Source organism: Mytilus californianus, unplaced genomic scaffold (genome assembly GCF_021869535.1).
Source record: "Mytilus californianus isolate M0D057914Y unplaced genomic scaffold, xbMytCali1.0.p SCAF_3, whole genome shotgun sequence".
NCBI classification, from domain to species: Eukaryota; Metazoa; Mollusca; class Bivalvia; order Mytilida; family Mytilidae; genus Mytilus; species Mytilus californianus.
The window spans coordinates 22944171-22969512 of NW_026262679.1; the positions used below are offsets into that span (position 1 = coordinate 22944171).

Consider the following 25342-nt stretch of genomic DNA (forward strand, 5'->3'; position numbering starts at 1 on the left):
AATCTATTCCTGAGGTAGAAAAGACATCAACTTACAAATGCATATATATCCTCGTACTATCTTTTATCAAGGGGCCTTTTTGGACAAATGGAGATGCATGATAAGCCCCAAAAATTATGGTCCAATAAATTCAGAAGCCACAGTAGCTTACCAATGTTTAAATCTCACATAAAATAAACAGGTAAATCTATTGATGAAATCTCATGAACCCCAAAAAGAAAAGGGACCCAGTGCGTCGACAGTGTAAGTGTCTCATATGTATGAACCACTAGTTATGAAAAACTTGCAATCGGTAAATTTACGTATTCACGTTAATTGTTTCTTAAATCTACGTGTAATAACTTGACCTCTTGTTACTTAATTTTATATGACATTGCATATTTAAACTTGTTAGAGATGAAGCATAAAGTCCTAAATGGCCATGAAAGACAGTATGTTAGATGGTTGTTGCAGAAAGAAGAAGACAAAGGGACGGAGGTACAGACTGATTCCAAAACTTTTCGGTACGGTTTATTTTAATTATTTCATTTCCATATACAAAATTTATATAGATCTAATTTGATTTGTATACAAACAGATAACGTATAGTTGGAATCAATTCTAATCTTGACTCATAAGTCAGACGGGAGCTGTCAGGAGAACTGATATACAATTGTCTGTTCAACAGTTATCCAGCTGACACCATTAAAATATATTCTGTGAAAAGCAGTTCTACTTCAGGTTTGGACATTAGCCTAGAACAAATTCTATTTTTTTATTGATTTATCTGTTGTTTTACTTATTAGGTTTACTTTTCAGACAAATAACCTTGAGATATCGATTTTATTTGTCATGATGAATTATAATGCATTAACCAACATTTTTGTTAACATTCAGAAACTAATTCATTTCCCAAATTTTCATATTGGAACATTAAGAAGTTTATTTCAATATAAAACATTCAAATTTTTAGTATTCAATTTCATGCAGAGCACGCGTTACCATTTATAAATCAATTGGTTTTAATTTTATCCAGCAAAGGCGATAATATGTTTAATCTTTATTGAAAACTTGACTAAAAGAATGTTGTTACGATTCATTTTAAAATGAAGTTAAGTAGAGGTAAAACATTTAGACTGTAGTGAAAACAAACAAAAAACGTTAATCTATATACTTTTATACAAGATAAACAGTTTATTCTTAATTTTGAAATCGTTTAAAATCATATTCCGAAAATTTGACATTCTGAATTTCTTCGTAACAACATGGGAAATATTTAAATGTTTTTGAACCAACAATTGAAGAAGAAAACAGAACATCGAAAATCAAAATGATTATTTATACAAATAAATATATAGATGTTAATTTTTAATGTCTAGATAATGTGAAAACACACGTCTTTATTGGAAATATCCAAAAAGACATTCATCTTTACATTTTTAAAGTCAGAAATACTGAAACCAAAATGGCAAGTAAAAATGAATGTCCTGAAATAATTCAACATGAAAATCTCCGAAAGGTGATTTCTCATGGTCCTAAGTTTAGAGAACCCCAACACATCAATTGGAAACATAACTTCAAAATAATTATGGATTCCATTGAGGACTACGCCAAAGCATGGGCTTAACGAGAAGAAGTTGAACTGGACATTTTGTCAGAATGGGTCAAAAGCAGTCAGGTCTTTGATAAGACGTCGCATTCATAAGTTTAAAAAACTGCGTGAATGATCGAACAAAGTCCGTTTTCAGAGACTAAGAGGCTGTGAAATGTCTATCATTTCTTCACGATAAGTATGTTGTTGTTCCTGCAGAAAAAGCTTCAAATAATATTGTCTTTGTATGTAAATCGTACTACTACGAGTGTCTTGTAAAAGAATTGGGAATAAATGAGCACTCAGGAAATCCCACGTACAAAGACATATCATTTGACAAGGATGAGATTTTTGGCGAATCATAACTCCTTTATGGATTCAATGAACATTACATTGAACAACAAATCTAAGGACTTACCTTGTTTTGTATTGGATACCTAAACTTCACAAAATTCCGTACAAACAACGGTACATAGCGGGCTCCACTGCATGTTCGACTAAAGAATTGTCCATTAGATTGACAAACTGTTTACTCGCGTAGTGGTATTACCAATATGTGGATTCTAAAAAAAAACTCTTAAGAACTTCTGGATAATTTTAAATCTCGATCTTTTTCTAAAATTAGTTCTATCAAAACTTTTGATTTTTCAACCCTGTATACCACCATTCCCCATGTAAAATTGAAAAATCTTCTAAGAAAAATAATCCACAATGCTTTTCAACATAAAAATGATAGCATACGCTATAAATTTATTACTTTTGGATATCAAACGGCGTATTTTGTTAAAAGTGAACAAAAAGGTAAATAATGCTACACAGAGGAACAAGTGATCAGTATGCTGGAGTTTCTAATTGACAACATATTTGTTGAATTTAGAGGTTGACTTTTTCAACAAGTTGTCGGCATTCCTATGGGAACAAACTGTGCGCCTCTTCTTGCCGACTTCTTTTTATTTTCATATGAATCGGAGTTCCTTCAAACACTTGCCAAAAACAAGAGGATCAAAGAAACAAGGTCATTTAATTTCACATTCAGATATATTGATGATGTTCTTTCCATTAACAATCCAAACTTTTCTGATTGGGTGCCATTAATATATCCCCCAGAACTAGAAATTAAAGAAACAACAGACACGGCTTCCTCCGCCTCATTTTAGACTTATACCTCGATCATGACATACACGGTCATCTAAGTACCAGAATCTACGAGACGATTTTAATTTTAATTATCAATTTCCCCCACCTTAGTAGCACTAACTTCACCTGCATATGGGATATACATTTCCCAAATTATTCGGTATTCAAGAGCATGCAGCAACTACTCAGACTTTGTAAAACGTCACCAGTGTCTGAGAAAAAAGTTGATGAACCAGAGGTATGTCAAGGAACGTCTCGTCCTTTTCTAAAAAAGTTCATCGGAAGGTACCAAGACCTTGTTGATAAATATTTCATATCAACTTCACAAATAATACACGATGGTCTTGAAGTATAGATTCTGGGTACTGACGTTGTTTATCATCTTAATAACGTGTTATATAATTATTCCCTCATTTGTCTTTGTAATATTGCTATTGCTGTTTAGTCGGTTTTTGGTGATGTATGTTTGACGTGGCTCTGTGCTTGTGCATCCCGTCGTTGTGTTGTTCTATGATGGTTTTTGTGTTGTTGTCTTTCATTTTTGCCGATGTGCTTTGTATATTTGCCATTTTGTGTTTCTTTGTTACTTAGACGTGGCTCTGTACTTATACATCCCGTCATTGTACCATTGTGTCATGGTAAATGTTTGTTAATATATTTGTTTGTTTTATAGGGATTAAGATGATAACACAATGTTGACTGCTGTACCCCTATTTTGACATTTTTACCTATTATGTCTGTTTGTTTTATTCACACATCATTGTCAATATATAATGGATTTTATGCGACTGTCATACAAGTGAGAGGTTTAGCTAGCTCTAAAACCAGGTTTTATCCACCATTTTCTACATAAGAAAATGCCTGTACCAAGTCAAGAATATGACAGTTGTTGTTCATTCGTTTGATGTGTTTTAGATTTTGATTTTGCCATTTGATTTGGACTTTCCGTTTTTGAATTTTCCTTGGAGTTCAGTATTTTTATGATTTTAATTTTTGATAATTGAAAATAGCTAAATGCTGTACAATATATTTCCAAATGAATATTTAAATGTTCTCCCTCAGACAAATTTGACCTTGAATAAACCTATAATTGCTTATTTCTACTTATTTTAACTGTGATGAACAGTTGTCTCATTGGCAATCTTACCAAATCTCACTCGTTTTATATTGATTTGGTTTATGTCTGAATTATTCCTGGTTTTCAAATGTTTGAGTTTGAGTGTTCATTTAAATGAATGCACTACTATAATAATTGAATGGCAAAATACGAAAGTCAAGTACAAAAATACTAAAACAAATTATAATTAAATAAATATCCAAATGTATGTCAAATCGTTGGATGAAATAAGAAATACATTTTGAAATGTATTTGTGAATGTAGAGTATTGTAATGTTAAGAATTGGTGTACTAACAATGATATGATATTGAATAGAGATAAGACTAAGGTCGTGTCAATTCGTTCTAATAGACAAAAGTGTTTGAAAACAGAAAATAAGCATCAAATTTGAAGATAAACATATTATGGAGGTCGTTCAATATCAAAAACTGCTTGGAATCAATATTGATAATTCTCTCTCGTGGGGAAATCAAATTGTAAATCTAAGTGCAATATTTGCAAGCAGACTGCATCTTATGGGCCGACTCAAAGTATATCTTTTAGCCAGTGTTCTGGCAAAAACCATAATGGATATATACTTTCGATTATAGACTACTGTTGTTCCGTGTGGTTTTGAGATATATTCGTTAGTTATGTTTACTAAGCTAGGAATAGGGAGAAAACAAATCCGGGTTACAAAATAAAACCGAGGGAACACATCAGCTATAAGAAGAAAACAAAGGAACAAAAGGAAGACTGAAGCGCAACAAAAACAAACACCAACATACGTAAACGAACTATTTGATAACAACTGCCATATTCCTGACTTGGTACAGGACATTTTTAGAAAACATTGGGGGTTGAACCTAGTTTAATGGCTAACTAAACCTCCTGCTTTATGACAATGTTAAAATATATCGTTAAAATGATAACACTACGTAACAGAAATACAACACAAACACATGCAAGAACATTCATCACAGAGAAACGCACAAACAAATACCTTTATTTATTCTGGAACCTTGTTGTGGAATTCCTGGCCATCGATTTTGAAAGAAAGTAAGATTATACATTTTTTCAACAAATGTCATGCTAATCTCTTGAAAATACAAGAAGAGAACTTTTCGCAGTAATACTGTAATAATTTAACTATAAATACACATTTTTTATTTAAGTCAATGATATTTTTCTACCTGTACTATTTATGTACTCTTGCTGCCGTCATTTATGGTAGCAATTATAATTAATTGCATGTTATTGCATAACCCTTATTGTATCATAATTCAAAGGTTCTCATTAAACGTAGAGTCCTGATGAATATCCGGCTTAAGATCACTCATCACTTTCACAGGTAGTATTAGTTAGTACGTTTTTTCTTATCTTTTTACCTTTTGTTTATGTATTAATATCTTCAGAAATTGTGTTTTCTAATATGTCAATGTATAAGACCACGCGGCGAAATTACGGTAACCTTCTTTAAATAAGAAATTTATTATTATTATATTATTTCGAAAACCTTCCATAGGGAAAGGGAGATATATCTACTTGATCTCCGTACATATTCTTTAACATGTCGAGTGTTTCGTTTTGTCAATTTCAAGCATAACAAATAGAAGTATTTCACATATAAAATTGAGAATGGAAATGGGGAATGTGTCAAAGAGACAACAACCCGACCATAGAACAGACAACAGCAGAAGGTCACCAACAGGTCTTCAATGCAGCGAGAAATTCCCGCACCCGGAGGCGTCCTTCAGCTGGCCCCTAAACAAATATATATACTAGTTCAGTGATAATGAATGTATACCAAAGTATTACATATATATATATTACTGACACTTTTACCACTAATATGAATAAGAATATGTGGTACGTCTGTTTGTTTTAATCACACATTGTTGTCAAAATAATGAAATTCTATGGAACTGTCATACAAGAGAGAGGTTTAGCAAACTATAAAGCCAGGTGTAATCCACCATTTTCTACAAAAGGATATCCTGTACCAAGTTAGGGATATGACAGATGTTTTCCATTTGTTTGATGTGTTTGGGCTTTTGAGATTTTGCCATTTGATAAAAGACTTTCGATTTTGAATTTTCCTTGGAGTTCGGTATTTTCGTTATTTTACTTTTTTTTTAACCAAATTGAACATTAACATTTTCAATTCCGGTTATACGAAGTAAACATGCGATTTCTACTTTTTGTATTTGATTTTTTAATGTTTTTGATTTTCAGTACATAGTTCTTCTTGTTGCCTGGTCCATTCATTGTATGAGGCAGACTTCATGCTGTGAAGAAAAGAAGCTGGCATTATCCTTTACCTCACTGTATAGATAATGTCCTTTCACTAAATTCAGACTTTTGTAACTATGTTGAACGCGTCTTAAACTATGAGCATGTTTGAAAGGATACCACAGAAACTGTAAAGTCTGCATCATATCTTGACATATATCTAGAAATGGAAAATGAGAGTTAGTTAAGAACAAAACCTATCGACCAAAAGGGTAATTTCTGCTTTCAATTTGTAAACTTTCCAATTATATTTAGCCACATTCCAGTAGCGTATGCGTATGGCGAACACATTTCCCAGTTCATACTATATTCCAGACCTTGCGTTTTTCCTATCATAATTACGTCCATACAGGGTTGATATTGAACCATGCGCTATAAGTGGTAAATTTGGTGTCATCCTTTCGAAGTGTTCATGGACGCAAATTAGTTTATCGTTATTGAATATCTGTGTCAGAGATCACCAAAGATATAACCTAATTGTCGTTATCACGACCCTGTCCTCCGTCCCTCGATTGTCTCGTATTATGAGCAACACAAGTGTGCAAGATCTGCCTATCGTTTCGTAACCCCCTACATTAACCCCACCTTTTCGTTGGGTTCTTGTTGCTTAAAATTTAGTTTTATGTATTGTTTTGTTGACTTTTCATCCGTCTTCCCTCTGTATGCAATGCCGTTGTCAGTTTATAGCTGCTTGTGAGTTTTGAATGTCACCTTTGTATATTCCGCTGCAAGTTTCAAAATGCAATTCGCTTTTATACCAGTAATTAGAATGAAACTTAAACATTGAAATATGCTAGGTATATATGTAGCCAGACGCCTATTTCGGTATAAACGAAACCATAATGCATAGAAAATATGGATGATCGTCACCTGTTTCTAAATTCTTAGTTTTATAACCCTAAATTCTATATTCCAAAACTATCAAGGGTTTTATAACATATATATAACTTAATAATTTATCTTTGTCATATACATTTGTATAAACACCAGATCGTTACTTACTAACGATGATATATCTAATAGGGAGATGGTACATATCAAATGGTAAGTGATAAACTGGTTTTTCATTTTTCGAAACTCGGCCTCAAGCAATGTTTTACCCTTTTGTTTATTTGAATATGCGTTTTACTACATCATTATACTAACCGAAAAACTCATCTTACATTACTTCAATCAGTCAGTTAAGGTGATTGATCATCACACAACAGTGGATTTGTAAATGTCTCTTTTTTAATTCTAAGACATCACTAAATGCACATGCCATCGGTAAATGTTAAAATAAATAAGATATTCTCCGAGCCAAACATTAATTTGAATCGAAAGTGAAAGTTTGAAATTTCGGAAGACTTTCATATTTGCTTTCACATTTCTTAAAGTTCTGAAACCATGAGCTTTATAGGAAGAACAAAAGAATCAAGCATTTATTTAGTCTGTACCTTCATGTTCCGCTATAAGGATGATGTCCTCTCGCTAAATTATTCGAAGTTTTGATGCTATAATGACAGATGCAGCACTATGCTTAGACTGACGACTCTCTACGACCTGGACGAAATTATAAATGCAGCTATGAAACTACCACATCACTTGGGATATAGTGTCGTGCCAGATTAACTCTCTCCCTCCATGTGTCTTAGTTCTGAAAAAAAGACCAGAAATGTCACCAGAATTAAGGGAGAAGACTAACATGGTATAAACCCGAGAATTTCCATGTTTGAAATTGATAGATAAATAGATTGTTTTGAATTATAACATTAAGATGTACTATACATAATAAAGTTTGTTTCCAGTTATGTTATTAAAAACCCGTATCTATTATAATGCTATTTTGTTTTAATTTTCTTTTTAAAATGTCGCTCTGTAACCGTACAATATGATAATCTCAAAGAGAAGGCTGTGAAATAACTGCAGACATTAACAGCATTTAGTATTTACTACATAAAAAATAAGGATTATAATTCATTGTATTTACTACTAGGATATTCATGACCATATTCATAAAACAAGTCTGCACCTCCAAATCATACACGATGTACCTGCATTCAATAATAGTCTAGTTTGTCATAATATTTTCATAACTTCTGCATAAATCATCAAGTTAAAATTAACAAAACTGTAAACTTCTCTGAACTATTGCAGTAAAGTGAGATTTTTATTTTATATTTGTTGCTGTCACTGTTACTTTGAGATGAATAACAACAATAAAAGTGCCATTCCATTGTTTTTTGTGGTTTTTGCTGTGTATGTACTGATTTTTATCATGGATGGATAACCATATCCTTTCTTTTCTATTAAAGTCAAATAAAAATATCGGTATAAGTATCATCAATTAAACAAGTTTCAAACAAGCCTACAAAGCATGAATACGATGAAAGCTTCTGAACAAATGATATATGGGTAAAGTTAAATAAGGTGTCTCAATAAGCTAAGATGTTCAAAAACTCCTACAGAATTGTAAAATTTACCTCCCCGACGGTATCACCAGCTCAGTAGTCAGCACTTCTGTGTTGACATGATTTATCATTGATATGGTCATAATTATATATCAACTGATTACAAACTAAGAATTTTTTACCTTAGCTGTATTTGGCAAAACCTTTTGGAATGTATAGGTCCTCAATGCCCTTCAACCTAGTAATTTATTTGACCTTTTTTTTTAATTTGACATCGTCACTGATGAGTCTTTTGTAGACAAAAAGCCCGTCTTGCATACAAAATGTTAATTCTGGTATCTATGATGCGTTTATTTTCTTCGTAGATGCCTTTCCATTTCATAACTAATTATGCACATATTTACACCTTTGTATTCTTATTGATAGTCAGTTTATCTTCCTAACTAATTGGTGTTTGTAATAATTTGTCAATTATTAGGTAAGTGAGATAAAAGAGAGGCGAAAGATACCAAAAGGACATTCAAACTTATAAGTCGAAAATAAACTGACAACGCCATGGCTAAAAAAGAAAAAAAGACAAAGAGACAAACAATAGTACTCAAATAACAGTAGTATACCGCTGTTCGAAATTCATAAATCGATTGAGAAAAAAAACAAATCCGGGTTACAAACTAAAGCTGAGGGAAACACATCAAATATAAGAGGAGAACTACGACACAACAGAAACACAACATTAAAATGTAACACACACAGAAACGAACTATAATATAACAATGGCCATTTTCCTGACTTGGTACAGGACATTTTAAGGAAAAAATGGTGGGTTGAACCTGGTTTGAACCTGGTCATCAAACACGACAAAGAAAACTAAGGACTGAGCAACATGAACCCCACCAAAAACTTGGGGTGATCTCAGGTGCTCCGGAAGGGTAAGCAGATCCTGCTGCACATGGGGCCCCCGTCGTGTTGCTCATGTTAGTACAAAACCCGGTAATAAGTCTAATTCGATAGGTCACAATAGAAATTTCCAATAAAGTGACATACGTACGTAACTCGACGCACGAACCTAAAGGGACTGGTTATTGCCTGCCATTGAATTTGGTTAAATACTAGGTTCAACTTTAAACCAAGTATTCCAAGCCTATTAAAACCAAACACTGGAATTTTCGTCCACATCAAATAATTGTACGGGATATAAAATGAAAGAAATCAGGTATTTTTTTATATACGCGGTTCTCCAGATTCCTGCCTGAATTTTCACGTATTTATACGTATTCTTTACCAAATTACACGATCGATTTGAGTTATCTTTTATGGTTTTGATAATGAGATTTATTTTTCAATACATATTGCAGACGAACGCTCAATTATTCTATATTTTTAAAATGCATTTTTTTTTTCGTTATCCCATGTTCTATCTTCTTTATCAATATATTTATATTTTGTGTGGAAAATAAGTTTTAGAGGGATGTTTTGCTGACAAGTTCAGAAATGTCGAAATCATTGTTTGTCTTGATTTGTCGATGATTGATTAAAGTTGAAAATTGAGATAAAACTATCGCTTCCAATTTATTTCTAAGTTAAAGTATTTTCAATTTATTTTAAAATTAATAAATAAAACATTCCCTATAGAGGTTGTATTTTATATAAATTAGAAGGTGTGCTCGATTAAAGAATGTTCTGTGTTGTCTTGTTAAACGGGAACGACAGTTTAAAATGCTTTCAGAGTTCAAATACAAAAGACGTTTCCTTGCAAAATATTTTATATCCCTTGAAGTGCCTTCACTCATAGTATTTTAGCAATTTATTGATGAACAATTATAGAGGGTCACCGATTTTTTTTTTTTCATTTTTTTTTTTTGCTGCATAAATCATTGTAGTGCATGTGTCAAAAGTCAGAAACATAGAAATAAAAATTAGATGATATGATTTCGATGCGCAATGCAGTCCAAACACACGCTAATATTTTCCTTTTCGGTGTTTTTATTCCCAATACAGTGTAGAAGATCACGACTTGGCGAAATGTTAAAATATAAGTATCAACAGGATGTTGGACAATAAGTGTTCATTGCATATGTAGTTTAAATATGCATATTCAGGACGAGAAAATGAATATGAACCCGCCTTTGTACTAGACCTACAATCTGGTCCAACTTTTTTAATATGATAGTTCACAATGTCCACAGGATGACATGACATTCTACCCGGACACATAATTCTGACTCCGGACCATAAATTTTGCTCTTACTCCTATACCATATATCGCATGCTTAGCATAGAGGCAGCCATTCTTTGATTTGAACCAGCCGAGTATCGAACCCAGGACCTCCCGCGCCAGAGGCAAGCAAGCTTCTACAGAACCACAGAGGCGGTTATGAATATTGAAGATACACATACATGTACATGTGTGTCCCCTGACATTATCACATTTCCATGTTCAGAAAACCACTTAATTTAGGTAAAACTGTTATGATTGCAGGTTTGGCTAGCCACAAAACCATGCTCAACCCACCATTTTTTCTTAATATGTCCTGTACCAAGTCAGGAAAATGGTCATTGTTATATTATAGTTCGTTTCTGTGTGTGTTGCATTTTAGTGTTGTGCTTCTGTTGTTTCGTTGTTCTCCTCTTATATTTGATGTGTTTCCCTCAGTTTTAGTTTGTAAACCGGATTTGTATTTTTCTCAATCGATTTATGAATTTCGAATAGCGGTATACTACTGTGGCCTTTATTTGATATATAATTTTAAAAGTTTTTAAATTGGAACGGGACGGATGAACGGACGGACAAACAGACAAGAAAATATAACCCCTTGCTATCATAAAAGAGAGGCAAATGATACCAAAGGGACATTCAAACCCATATGTCGAAAATAAACTGACAATGCCATGGCTAAAAACAAATAAAAGACAAACAGACGAACAACAGTACACAAAACACAAAACACAACATAGAAAACCAAAGACTGAGCAACACGAACCCCACCAAAAACTGTGGATGATCTCAGACGCTCCGGAAGGGTAAGTAGATCCTGCTCCATATAGGTTGGTAATAAAAATAAAAGAATCCTTCTCAACAAAACTACAATAAAAAGTCCATACAGGTTAATTTATGTGGAGTTTCCTTTAGATTATATCCATGCATCGTTAAAAAAGAGAAGACTGATTTAGTAAAGTGTAATCATTTTTTTCTTGAAGATGCATTCCAATAATTTCATATTCCATTTTATCAAAATCTACGGAAAGATGACAAAGTGCTATCAGATAGACGCATCTGTTATCTGCATTTTTGAGTAGGACAAAAGTATCTTGAAATAAATTATAGAATTATGCTAAAACATAAAGAAGAAGCTAGTCGTAAACACCGTTTACATTCCGGTGTGTTTGAAACTCTTTTTTTAAGATCATAACTCATAAATCAAAAATGAGAATATCATCTGGCTTCAGATTTCATTATTTTTATTATTTCAAACTTAATTTTTATTTTAGTGGTTTTGAAAATTCCTCATTTGAGAAATAAATATATGGGTCAAGTGAAATGATCAAGTAATGATCGGTGCATTTGATTCCGGTAACTTGTTAATTTATTCCCTAAAAGTTCGTTGTCAATAAAATCTTCCAGAATTTGATAACAAAATATGTTAAGATTAGGTTAATTTTTGAATAACATCTATTCCAACATAATATGTGTATTCAACGAGCAAAAAAAAAGCATGTAGTCTATGCTCCCCTCAGTCATGTTCCAAGGCAATAGGCCGAGATACGTTCAGATACGTTGGTTATGTACAGTAATGTCATTTTATTGGAAATCTCTATTAGGTGATACGGGATTGTAGTTACGACATTTGGAACATATCCGCTATCATCTGATACGGATATTCCATACCGATCAACCAACTTGTGATGGCGTCCGTAAAATTTATGATGGGATGGTTTCAACTTCACGACTTAGAACTCTTGGTTTAATAGCTTCATTGTGAGCAGAAAAACAAGCCATGGAATTTCGTATCAACTGGGAGATATATACTCCGTATGTAGGCGCTGCTGGAATGTTGCTACATAGAAATGAAAGTTCACAATTGGGAAGCTGAAACCATCTCTTTTGTCATAAAGTTTTGTTTTCAACCGACCCTCATTGTCAATTGCTTGATGTAAGTCAAGATATGAGGCAGACTTAACTGTATCTGTTGTATCCTCAATCTCAAGTTCGATGGGATAGATGCGTTCAACATAGTCACCACATTTTGAATTATTTAGTGAGAGAACATCATTTATATAGCAGAAAGCAAAGTTAAAGCATATTGCTTACTTCTTTTCTTTCTTCCTAAGAAGTTCCTGTATGAAGTCAGCCTCATATGAATAAAGGAACAATATATAAATAAAGAGATGAGGTATGATTGCCAATGAGACAACTATCCACCAAAGTTCAAATAAAGTCGACAAGAAGAGGGACACAGTGTGTTCCCACGGAATGCCGATTGTTTGTTGAAAAACACATCCTCCAAACGTAACAAATATTGTCAATGAAGAAATCAAGCATCTTTATAATGTCAGATTCAGAGAATTTTTTGTTTGAATCAGAGTGTTATTTTACAAAGTAGGATTTATTTACTAAGGTCTGGTATAAAAATCAGATTTAATGTTTTTTTACCTTCACCATTGCCACCTTTTTTTATTCTTTTGTTTCATTCCATAAATGTAACATTATAAACGTTTATTCTTTTTTCATTTTTAATTATTAGGAAAACAATAGTACTCTTTTGCTCTACAATGAAAAAAAATGCATGAATAACATTTTATAGTGAGTTGAAAAAACTGATGTTCCATTGGACGAGAAGGGGTAAGTATGTTCTAAGAAAAAAAGAAAGGAAAATAACGATTTTCCATTGGACGAGAATGAGTGAATATGTTTCAAAATTGATATCTTATCCTTGTGGTCATTCTTGAGACTTTATGAAACCTTGTCGCAGCATGTGTTTTTCTTATGCGACTATATTCACACCAACATCTTTAGTCACCTAGTATAGCTTTCTATAAAAAGTAGCCAGCCCAAGTTGATACTGCTTCCCAAGTTATTTGCTATTTTTCATTTGCTCTGGTTAGTCGGGATGCAGTTGATAGGCGAAGTGTGTACTGTTTTATAATATCTAGATAAGTAAGGGGTTGTGCGCATGTCAATTTTGTCCATCTCCCACCACACTTTAAGGTTTTAAAAAAAAATCACCGAAAGTTTGTTTAAATAGTCATGATGAATAAACAGTAAATGTGTAATCATAACTTAAACGTTATTGTTTACTTTGTAAAAAGGCTTAGACAGCACACCACATTAAACACTACGTCCATGTTGAAGACAAAACGGCAGACTATCGCACTTTAGCGTGACCATTGCACTACAGCGTCTCCAACGTACCTCCCGAGTCCTACATCTATATATGTATTAACAATGAAAAAATGATTGTTTTACCAATCATAATTTAAAAAGTAGATCTCAGGGGCGACAGTATCTAGCAAGGTGCGATTTTAACGTATAGAGAAAAAGAAAGTAAAATAAATTTCAACAATTTGTCTACAAACAGCAGTCAAAAGATAAATCAAAAGATGAATTTAGTGAGTGATTATGTATTTGGGATTCAAGGTGGTAAACATCTTTGTCAATTTTTGTCTTGATTGTTTTTTCTCACTTTGAAATCTGTCTATGGTGATTCGGATACCAAAATATTTTGTTTGGCGATTACAGTCTTGGTAGTTTTCATAGGATACACCACTTGAGCATGTTATTTGAAATTAAACTTGCAAATCAGCACAAAATGGCATTCGGAAACTTTTATTTTTGAATGTACACAAAGATTTATTATTAGCTTTGTGCAAAACACTGCCATAAACTGTTGAATGCTGTCGGGTTATTTTAGTTAGTTTTATTACAATGTTTATAAGCGCAAAATATAACAAATATTACACAATACTACTATTACAAATGTTTATCAAGTATTGATAACTCGTTACAGTTTACAGATAACTCAATCAATCTTGCATGCCATACATGAAAACGGCTACGTTGTATTATTGGTGAACTCTTCTCTTTTAAGTTTTTTTGCAATTCTCCTCTTCACACATTCTGGAAACAGACGGTTGAAGTCCAAGCATATCATTAATAAAATTGGTGTTGCCAACAATACTGCACCTAAATACCCAAATGATGCAGCAGAAGGTCTGTCGTCCCGTGCTGAGATTCTTCGTCTAATGGCGGATGATGTGTTTTTGTTGTCCACAGTCAAGTTTGTTTTAAGTTCATTTATCTCTTCTTTCATTATTTCTTTCAGCTCCGTTATAGTCAGATTAAGATTCTTCAGGTGCCCCCATTTGTAAACTAGAAGAAGGGAAACATATTGAATTATGTTTTTGTTTAAAATGCAAACTTAAACGAAGGTAGTAATTCAATGCGAAATTTAATATAATGTCAAATTCGTTTGATGTTTTTGAGCTATTGATTTTGCCGTTTGAGGACTTAACGTTTTGAATTTTCCTTGGAGTCCGATTTTTTGTAATTTTACTTTTACCAAAAGTTAGGGAAATTTCCCAAAATAGGTATAAATTTGTGGATAGCAGATAAACCAAAAAAGGCCTAAACAAAACTACTAAAACCAACAAGGGATAATTTTGTCTTAAAAATTGCTATCTTAACTTTATCACGAATACATAAGTTTATGAGTTGGATATTTTGTCATTATAAGAAAAAATCCTGGTTATTTGACGGATAGCTCAATAGCAATGATATCGATTAATTAGATGTAACATATGCACATTTTGAAAATTTTTCATTATTTGACCACTATTGGTGCTTGAAACATATATCGAAATTCGGAGGTTTCGAACATATGCGAAAGGTAAAAGGCAAGAACTTGACTTGTACTCTTAAATCTCTCCTGTTGGAGTCCAATTTTGTAACTCCGCAACGAAAAAAGTATTTTCATAAAGTTATGCTTAAAAAAGATCCACAAACAGAGACTGTGGTCAAGGGATTTAAGTAAATATTTCGGAGGGAGGAGGTGTTAGTGAAAGGTGTGTCCAACTTTCTTTATATAGCACATTTCACGAATAAAATAATTAATATGCCTTAATCCTAAATGAAAAATGAGAAATAAAAAAGATACAAGTCAGAAAGACGCATCATGATTTAACATTTGTAGTAGGGCGAAGCTTTTTTATTTCGTTATTCGAATGCATCTACTCTGTTGTTATGAATCATTAGACATGTATTTCACTTGATCTATATAATTATATTTTTTTGTTATTGGGAATTGTTTATGTTATTATATCAAAATGTATCCTTAATATATAAAAACAGTAGAATCTGAAGCGAAGTAATGTATAAACTATTTTTGCTTTGTATGTTTTCAAGACAAAACAGTCATTTCATACACGCTTGAACATAATAAGGCATACCTGACTTCACGTAAGCATTTAGAAAATGACTGTCAACCACATTTCAATTAAGATATCGTCATATATATCTATCGGTACTTAAGTGATGAATTTTGTTTTCTGTTTGTTTTTTATTGCTTGTTTTTTCATGTTTTGTTTTTCAAAAATTTTGTTTTACTTTGAATAGTTCTTTTTTAATCATTTTATTGCTTATTCAATTAATTTCAACACATATTTTTTGTTTTTTGTCTTTTGTAACTAAGTTAACATATGGACTACGGTCGGGATATTTGATATTATTGAAAAAGAAAATTCTGTCTCTGGTAATTTCAAAGACTTTTTGGAATATTTTCATTTTTTGCTCTCTAGTTTCAATTTCAAAATGATACTAGTACTGCTTTGTGTATGCGTAATTTATCAAAGCTCTAATGGCGTTATCAGATAATATTCATTAGATTTCTGCTTGTTTTTGTCTCTAAATGGAAACCAAAAAGAAAGCTATATAGAAAAGAAAGTTTTGAATATAAAAATGATCGATGCAAGTACTCAGGGTGAATGTTCATTTCTTTTTTAAACACCTTTTTATTTTTTAATATATCAAGGAGCATATAAAGTGTACTTTAGGGTTCATTTGGCATACATAAATATAATACAAAAATAAGTAAGCAATGAACGAGGTTGTTAAATGTGATATAAGCTTTTTTGTGCTTCTTTGTAAAATATTTATTTGTTTTTGTTGTGATTAAGATTGTGACACGGTGTTGACTGCTGTACCCCTATTTTGACATTTTTACCTTTTATGTCTGTTTGTTTTATTCACGCATCGTTGTCAATATAATGGAATTTGATACGACTGTTATACAAGTGAGAGGTTTAGCGCTATAAAACCAGGTTCAATCCACCATTTTCTACATAAGAAAATGACTGTACCAAGTCAGGAATATGACAGTTGTTGTCCATTCGTTTGATGTGTTTGTGCTTTTGATTTTGCCATTTGATTAGGGGCTTTCCGTTTGAATTTTCCTCGGAGTTCAGTATTTTTGTGATTTAACTTTTTTCCATTTGTTATTTTCTGTATAAAGGAAGGTCAGAACAATGGGTGTCGCGCTTGGTCGAATAACTTTGGTATATTCCTGTGTTTATTGTGATTGTTAACAGCCATTTATTTATGAAAACTTGACATGAAGTTGGCATTTCATTGCAGTTTATAAAATTTAAACTGCAATTATTTCTCAATGAAAGATGTTATATGATGTTGAATGTTTGTTACATACCAGGGCATTCGCGTAGATTACACCATTCCAACGTTGTATTTTCGCCTTCACAATAAGTTCCTTCATTGGTTAGAACAGGATTATTGCATTCTCTAACCTTCAATTTGGTACCATTTCCACAAGAATGAGAACAATGTCCTACTGCTTGCCAACATCCCCAGCTTCCTAAACATAAATTAAAAATATTTGAACCAATCTTTGGAAAATATTTAGTATCCACATGCAATTCCCATCGCCTTTTAATAAGGTAGTTTCACAATAACCCTGAAGTCTGGCTTTGATTACTGATGAAATTGATGTTAAAAACTTGCAAAATATTTTCGTTGTGCACTTTGCAGACACATCAATGTAACGTTGTTTGAACAGTCTTGTGAAAATTGAAATCGAAAAACGGTAAAGGAAAATTCAGTCCGTCTTCTCTTGTTGAAATTTCAAGGGAGCATAAAAGAGAACAATGATGGTTCAGGTTTCCTCTTTAGTCAGTGTTGTGGGAGTGCATGATGAACAGTCAAGTGAATTGTCAATTCCCAACATTGTGTTATGGTCATTTTTGTGTTCTTGTCTTTCATTTTTGCTTATGTACTTTCTCTAAAGATCTAAAGAGTATCTATATGCCATTTTGTTTTTCTTTGTTGAAATAGTTATTTGTTTTATTGTGAGTAAGATTATAACACAATATTGACTGCTGTACCCCAATTTTTGACATTTATACCTATCATGTCTGCTGGTTTTGCTCAGAAATTGATGTCAATATAATGGAATTCTCTATAACTGTCATACAAATCAGAGGTTTCTTAGCTATAAAACCAGGTTTAATCCACCATTTTCTACATAAGGAAATGCTTGTTACAAGTCAGGAATATGTCAGTCGTTTTCCATTCGTTTGATGTATTTGAGCTTTTAATTTTGCCATTTGATAAAGGACTTTCCGTTTTAAATTTCCTTGGAGTTCGGTAGTTTTGTTATTAAGCCTTTGACAAATTTTTTTATCAAGCACTGTATATAATGTGATGTACACACACAAACTATGTTATTTAGTGTTTTATCTACGACATATATGAGGTAGGACAGGTGCTTAGCAACATTTTTGTTTTTGAAGATAGATATGCCATTATTTCTAATTCTAACAACATCACTGCCTTAACTCATTCGGAACAAGTATCTACGTCTTGTTTTCTCAATGAGGCATTTACAGGGTCCTATACTTGACTGAATTTAAGTACTTAAAGTTGTTTTTCCAATTGATGGAATATAGGCTCCCGGTATTTCTCTTCTTTGGTTTATATTTCGCAGAAAAATGTTGATAACAATATTAAGGTCACTAATAATAACGGCCAGCCGAGTAATAATTGACTTAAAAAATAACACAGGTACAGCTAAGAAGTTTAGACCTGAAGTCATCAGTATTGAGATCAGCAACACATGTTTGTAAATGCAAAGTTTAATCACTAGTCACAATTTGTTTTGTATAGGTATAAGAGATGATAGTTCAAACTGATCTTGAAAGCAAGTAGATCTTTTCAATCACATTAATACCTAACGCCTCTGTATAGATGACAATAGGTCATTTAAAAAGACATCATGAAGAGTAGGTGATGTACAATGACAATAACATAACTGCGTCCTCGTCGAGGAGCAAGGTTGACAATATTCACCACATTTACAAAGCTCCAAGCTATATCGACCTATATCGTCAATTTTATTGGTTCAACCATACTACGATGTCGCTATTCCCACTTCCCGAATCCAGTAATCTTATTTTTGTCTGCGGAGAGGTGTGGCAAGCTGCGGATTGTTAGTCTATACTAGTGGTATATTTTTCGAGAATGCAAACTCGCATAGAAAGGATTCAATTACATGTTAATGGCTATTGTCCTTTGCAATGTTGTTAATGTCTGATCTATTGCCACAAAGAAGTGAATTAGGTTTTCTTTGGTTTTACCGACCTACATGTATACCAATCAGAAAAGGTTGAATTATAATCCGTTAAAAAGATCTGTCGATTTTCTATTGAGATCAACGTGAGGTGATTTTTTCAATTACTGGTAAATTGAGCATCTGTTATCAAAATTTAACAGGTATTTCAGGTTTAGGTTTAACATTGATAAATGAAAGTGTTGTTCAGAGCTGATATGCATAATGCTACTTAAGTTAAAATTTGTTCCGTACGGACGGATTTTTCTACATGTCCTACGATAAATTAGTACTACGATTGGATATCTTAACTTAAGTGGTTTTATGCATATCAGCCCAGAGTCTTTATATATTACATACGATAGATATAATATTCAGAGAATTTTTGAAAAAGTCTAAAATTTCTTGTAGTACACGACTTGTGCATGGAAAAAAGTAAAATAACAAAAATACTGAACTCCAAGGAAAATTCAAAACGAAAAGTCCCTTATCAAATAGAATAGTGCTATTGACATAAGGACAATGATCTGAATATGTAGTATCAAATATATTTGGCATAGTCGCCATTGTATTTTTACATTTTGGCTGATTCTCATACACGGTTGATGCATGCAACGATTATTTTGTCGATTCACCGTGTCTCTCCTTTCCGAATGTATGCCAGTTGATACGATATTCCAGGGCTTGTGTTTTCTATCATGATTTCCTTGATAGAGGGTTGCTGCTCACAAGGAAGCTATTAAACCAAGTGGTGAAGTTGAAGTCATCTCTTTGTAAATTTTACGGACGCCATCACGAGTTGGTTGACCGTTATGAAATATCTGTTTCACAGATGACGACGGATATGATCCAATTGTCGTAACTACAATATCGTCCCCTTCCCCCGATTGTGACCTACCGAATTAGACATATCGCTAGGTTTGTACTAACATGAGCAACACGTTGGGTGCCACATGTGGAGCAAGATTTCCTTACCCTTCCGGAGCATCTGAGATCACCCCCAGTTTTTGGTGGGGTTCGTGTTGCTCAGTCTTTGGTTTTCTATGTTGTTTTGTGTACTATTGTTTGTCTGTATGTCTTTTTCTTTTTCATCCATGTCTTTGTGAGTTTGAATGTCCCTTTGGTATCCTTCGCCTCTCTTTTGTACATATGTACTGTTGATTGGTTTGCAAGGATATTGATTGTTTTATCAAATTGGTAACTTATTTAGACTTTGATTATTAGATATACTGTTGAATTACAGTTCTGTCATAATATTTGAGAAATTGTCCTGAATTTCACTATGACCTTTACAACTCGTAATCATAAGAAGAAATTTGATAAGCATAAAATATACATCTTTTCATTTCTATTTTTTTTTTTAGATTCCTAATTTTTTTTTGGCAATATTGCAAAAGCTACAAAATCAAACACTTTGATATTTTTGGACATTACTAGTCCCCGAAAGAATCCTCATCAGTAGCCAGTACTTCAATACTGGTATGAAAATATGAATATTGTTTTATTGATATTTGCTGTAATAAAATTTTGAAATATTGTTTAATTAAGGAATGTTCGAGTTTGTATTTAGTTGTCGTTTTTTGTTTATCAGCTCTCTTCAACGGTTTCATTAGATTTGAACTTTGAAAATGTTTTTAAAATATCCAAAAATATCTTTTCTGTGATAATCCTTACTACTTAACATATATCATCTTCAGAGAAAGTACTACCTTTAAAAAAAAGATTCTGTGCAGAGAATATTATTGTTTATGAGATCCCATGCCTGAAATTTTCAATCACAGATCAAATATTTATCCATAAATAAACATCAACAACAAACATACATAACACTCCCATTTACTTCGTTCGTCGAATAATGATAACTGATAGTGTATCTGCTAAGCTGTAATCCGAAAAAAAACACCCACCTATTCCACTATTTCAATATAATGATGGGATATGACAATCTCCTATGCATCAATGTTTTAATCTTTGCACCAAGAAACCTTGTGATTTTGTTAAGAAATAACTCTTAATTAAAAGTTGTGTCACATCTGACTGTTTTTTTTTTCTTTTTTTTTTTTTTTAAGTTTGTAAAAATGTATAAATCGTCTCATGAAAACAATTTAAAAGCCAATAAATCTTAAGCAATAAAATGTGTGACTTTACAATCCTTATTTAAATCTTTTTTACCTTCACATGGACTTGCGTCACATTCTAAGTGCTGTATGTGATCACCAATACAGTATGTTTCATTAGTTTCCGGAACAGGGTTATTGCATTTCCTCTGAAATGACTGGATTCCCTTTCCACATGTGGCCGAGCAATCACCAAATGGTTCCCAAATTCCCCATCCTCCTGAAAAATACAAACATCGATAACCTTTAACACGTTAAACTGCCATTTATTATTGTGATAAGACTGTATTGCTTATTGATGATATTTTGCAAGAATATTCTCTCTACCACAATTTTGAAATCATTAGTTCTTTGAACGTTTTTTGAAATGACATATCATCTAAACTTTTGATCAGACACGAAGAGATGTGTACAGAGTACATGCAGTAATCTTACTGTACAATGTTTAATTTCTCACACTGGGTTGCACAAGATCAGACGACTTATGAATATATACTTCTATTGATCAGTAACATGACGATTGCCCCTTGTAGAGCTGGAACTGCTTACCCTTTAAGAGCAGCCAAGTTTGATGGGATTCATGTTGTTCAATCTTTAGTTTCCTCAGTAGTGTTTAGTTAGCTATTGTTTTTTTTTGTTATCACACTAAAAGTAAGCTTGAAAGAGGGTGGTTAAAAGTTATGAGTGTCAGTTTTTATTTTTCCTGTGTATTGGTACATTATTTCATTTTTAAGACAAATCTACCACACATATATTCATGTTTAGGATCTTTTATGGTGGCATTATATGTTTACTTCGTTGTTTATTGTCATTAGCAACAAAATATTGAAGTTTTGAAAAAAAGACCTTGGTCGGTTTTAAATTTATACTCTATTGGCTACCCCTTGTAACCCAAGGATGACGCTTTACGTATCAATATCAAAAGGATATATTTTATATTTTTTCATGCGAATAAATCAATTTAAAGTCAATTTTGGTATGAATAAAATCTGAAATTGTCACTGCTGTTAGAAAATAATTCACTTTTTTTTTAAATTTTAAGTGCTTTTATATTTAAACAACTCACTTTTGTACAATTTTTCTACTGTAAAGGTGATTTTAAGATTCTAAACATGAACACGAGGAAAATTTATAGAAATTTTAACCAAAAATTCAGGCAGAAATGTTTCTTCAAATAACTTTTTGTCACATTTAAGGTTTAGCTAGCTTTAAAACCAGGTGTGTTTGAACTTTTGATTTCGCCATTTAATTGGGGACTTTCCTTTTTGAATTTTCCTCGGAGTTCAGTATTTTTGTGATTTTACTTTTTAAATGTCAACTGCTAACCTTCATAAAATACCTATTACCAATTTTCATAAATCCATGGCCATTTTACTTTTTATTGCTGACAAAACAAATAATTACATTTGAAGTGGAAATTGGGAAAAAAATGTTTTATATTTTAAGGTAGCAATACACAGTAAGAAGTGTGGTTTAATATTTTGGCCTTTAGATTTTTTCATTAGTTGTTTTTTTTATTTTGAACTAGCTGTCATTAACTGCGAGTACTCTCAGATATGTACTAATGTGTCCTTCTGTTGTGTGGATGTACCCGTCCACGTCCACTCTGTGTTTTTGTTTGATATATTTCTATTTGTATCCAACTGATGAGTTAAGCCTTTTTTAACTGATTTTTATAGTTTGTTCTTATGTTGTACTGTTACACCACGGTTCTCGTTTGATTTGTTTTACATTTGTCATTTTGGGACCTTTTATAGCTGACTATGCGGTATGGGCTTTGCTCATTGTTGATGGCCGTACGGTGACCTATTGTTGTTAATTTCTGTGTCATTTGGTCACTGTGGAGAGTTGTCTGTCTCATTGGAAATCAAACCAAATCTTCTTATTTTTAAATTTAAAGTGGGTTTTATATGAACACAAAGTTTGTTTTTGAATGTTTTATGGTAATTTGGTTTGACAGTCCGTGTTTATATATCCATACTGGCCATAATTGAAATGTTTGTTAAACATTTTTTCCGCTCGAACTTTTCGGTGCAACATTCCAGAAAGATGAGGTAAATTACATATGATTTCTATTCAATCTCTTAATAGAAAAAAAAGTAAGCAGTCAGATTGTTTGAAATTTTACCTAAGATCAAATTTTGGAGACACTTGTGACATTTCTCACCTTTATGCAATATTTTGCATCAAATAGATGCAGTTTGTGGCCATGGTTACTCTTCTCCAAAAACAAAACAACCATAGGTCTTATTCTTAGTGTTTAAACATGACAAACGGTATAACTTACTCATGTTAAAATTAAGTTTTTTGTCTAGATCTGAGGCAATTCCTAATGCATTAGCATTGTTAAATGTACACTCTTTAAAAAATTACTTAATGTGAAAGTTTGGAATGGTTATATGAGAAATGTTGCAGAGTAAATTAGAATCTCTCATAATTGTAAACAGTCGCATAATGTCCTTAAATGTGAATAAATAAAGTTAGAGTCAAACATATCTTTCAGTATAATATAACATTAACAATTCTTAATTACGAAATTATATACTTGTTGCGTGCATTTATTATTGCGATTTTGTCATTTTAGACTAAAATGCGATTTTAATTTTTGCAATATTGAGAAAATTCTGTTTAATTCATAAAACAAATTTCAAAATGAGTTTGAATTATTGCGATTATAACCCTGTCGCATTTTACGCAACAATAAAAACATCGCAATAATTTCTGAATTTACAGTATTTGAAACAAATCATTCGTACCTAGGATAAGACATTCGTAAGTCACGTTCATATATTTGTATACCCCTGGGTAAGGGTCACCTACTCCGCTTTTTGATGGTAAGCATGTTTGCTTTAAATCACATATCTCCTGTGTCCCGGTAGTAACTGATGCAGTTCTATCGTAAGTTTTGGAAGCATCAATAGAGCTGTGTGGACATTTCGTGGAATCTGTTCTACCGTATTTGGCGTCGCTGACCTTGATAATTCTGCCAGCAGAACATTGAAGATTTGTACCAACGTCGCTTTCACATAGTATGTACTGACCTGTAAAAACATGATTATGAAGTATGTAACCTAAGGCAGTAGTTGGTAGACATTTTCGAAATTTAATTGATAATGACGCTTACACCTATGTCTAGGACGACAGGTAACCTTTTTGAGAAGGGGTCATCTCAAGCTGTACAACGACCTAAGGAATATCTATTATATTTTTCTCTCTAATATACATTTCAAATACTGTAAAACAACCTATTATGATTAATAACTTGAAATGATTTGTTACTTTATTGGCTGTGTCTTGTAGCTGGGAATTGACCAATCTGCATATCGTATTTTGTAAAAAAAAAAAAAAAGAAACGGGCTATTAATAGAGCTTTACACAGAGACAGTCACGTGTAAAACATTTTGATAGCGTGAAACATACATTTTAATATATATATAGATGATTTGATACTTTATTTGGGAGAACAGTTGACGTCGAAGAAACACTAAGCCCGTCTAGACCTCACTAGTGGCAGCTAATGTGTTCCTTTTGTGTCTCCAAAGCACTTTTCGCAAATGCTTAAAGCACTCCAGATCGCCAATTGCATGTACTACCGTAACACGGTATTACGTTAAAAGCCTAATGAGTTTCCTGCATTTTTCTATTTAGATTGGCAAGTTTTCGAGCGAATTCCTGCCGTGTATGTTATTATAGGATATATATTTGGATAAATTTTGTCTGCTAACAAAAAACAGTGATCATGAAAAGCCAATTTCTGACCTATTTGTCGCATTAGCATAAACTGTTGGACTTTATTCTGGTGTCAAATGAAATCAGATTGCATATACTAGTAGCATAAATCACCTGATGCATGGGTTAATAATGCAGGTGACGAGAAAAAGATACTAGTAGTTTCTGTTGCCGTTCTGTTGGATGATACATGTCGGTAGAATTTTAATTCATCGCGTCCACTGCGAACGTTAAATTTAACCATTCTCTCAGAAAAGACCTCCATTCTTTGACCATTGGTCATGTAATAAGTGGTCCAAATTTTTCTCTTAAAACTGGGATACATACATTGGTCTCATCGTAAACGGTTGTAAATATGGAAAACTAAAGTCAGAATCGTTGATGGAGACAATTGAAAAAA

General features: G+C 32.6%; 1 protein-coding gene across 1 annotated transcript; it reads right to left on the reverse strand.

The window, feature by feature from the left end:
- Positions 1–14386: 14386 nt before the first annotated feature.
- Positions 14387–24077, reverse strand: LOC127734165 (hemicentin-1-like). Its single transcript, XM_052243896.1, has 4 exons — positions 23970–24077; positions 21269–21433; positions 17183–17347; positions 14387–14853 (listed from the first exon to the last, which is right to left on the reverse strand). Exons 1-4 carry the CDS (start codon positions 23998–24000, stop codon positions 14537–14539), a joined length of 678 nt encoding a protein of 225 aa, XP_052099856.1. The 5' UTR covers positions 24001–24077; the 3' UTR covers positions 14387–14536.
- Positions 24078–25342: the final 1265 nt, after the last annotated feature.

What these genes read in the sequence shown, in the direction of transcription:
- LOC127734165 (XM_052243896.1), bottom strand. Translation starts at nt 24,000, where the DNA reads ATGAACGTGACTTACGAATGTCTTATCCTAG. An exon ending in TTACGAATGTCTTATCCTAG is followed by an intron (nt 21,434 to 23,969) that starts GTACGAATGATT and finishes TGTATTTTTCAG; the next exon opens with GAGGATGGGGAATTTGGGAA. An exon ending in TAATCTACGCGAATGCCCTG is followed by an intron (nt 14,854 to 17,182) that starts GTATGTAACAAA and finishes CCCTTCTTCTAG; the next exon opens with TTTACAAATGGGGGCACCTG.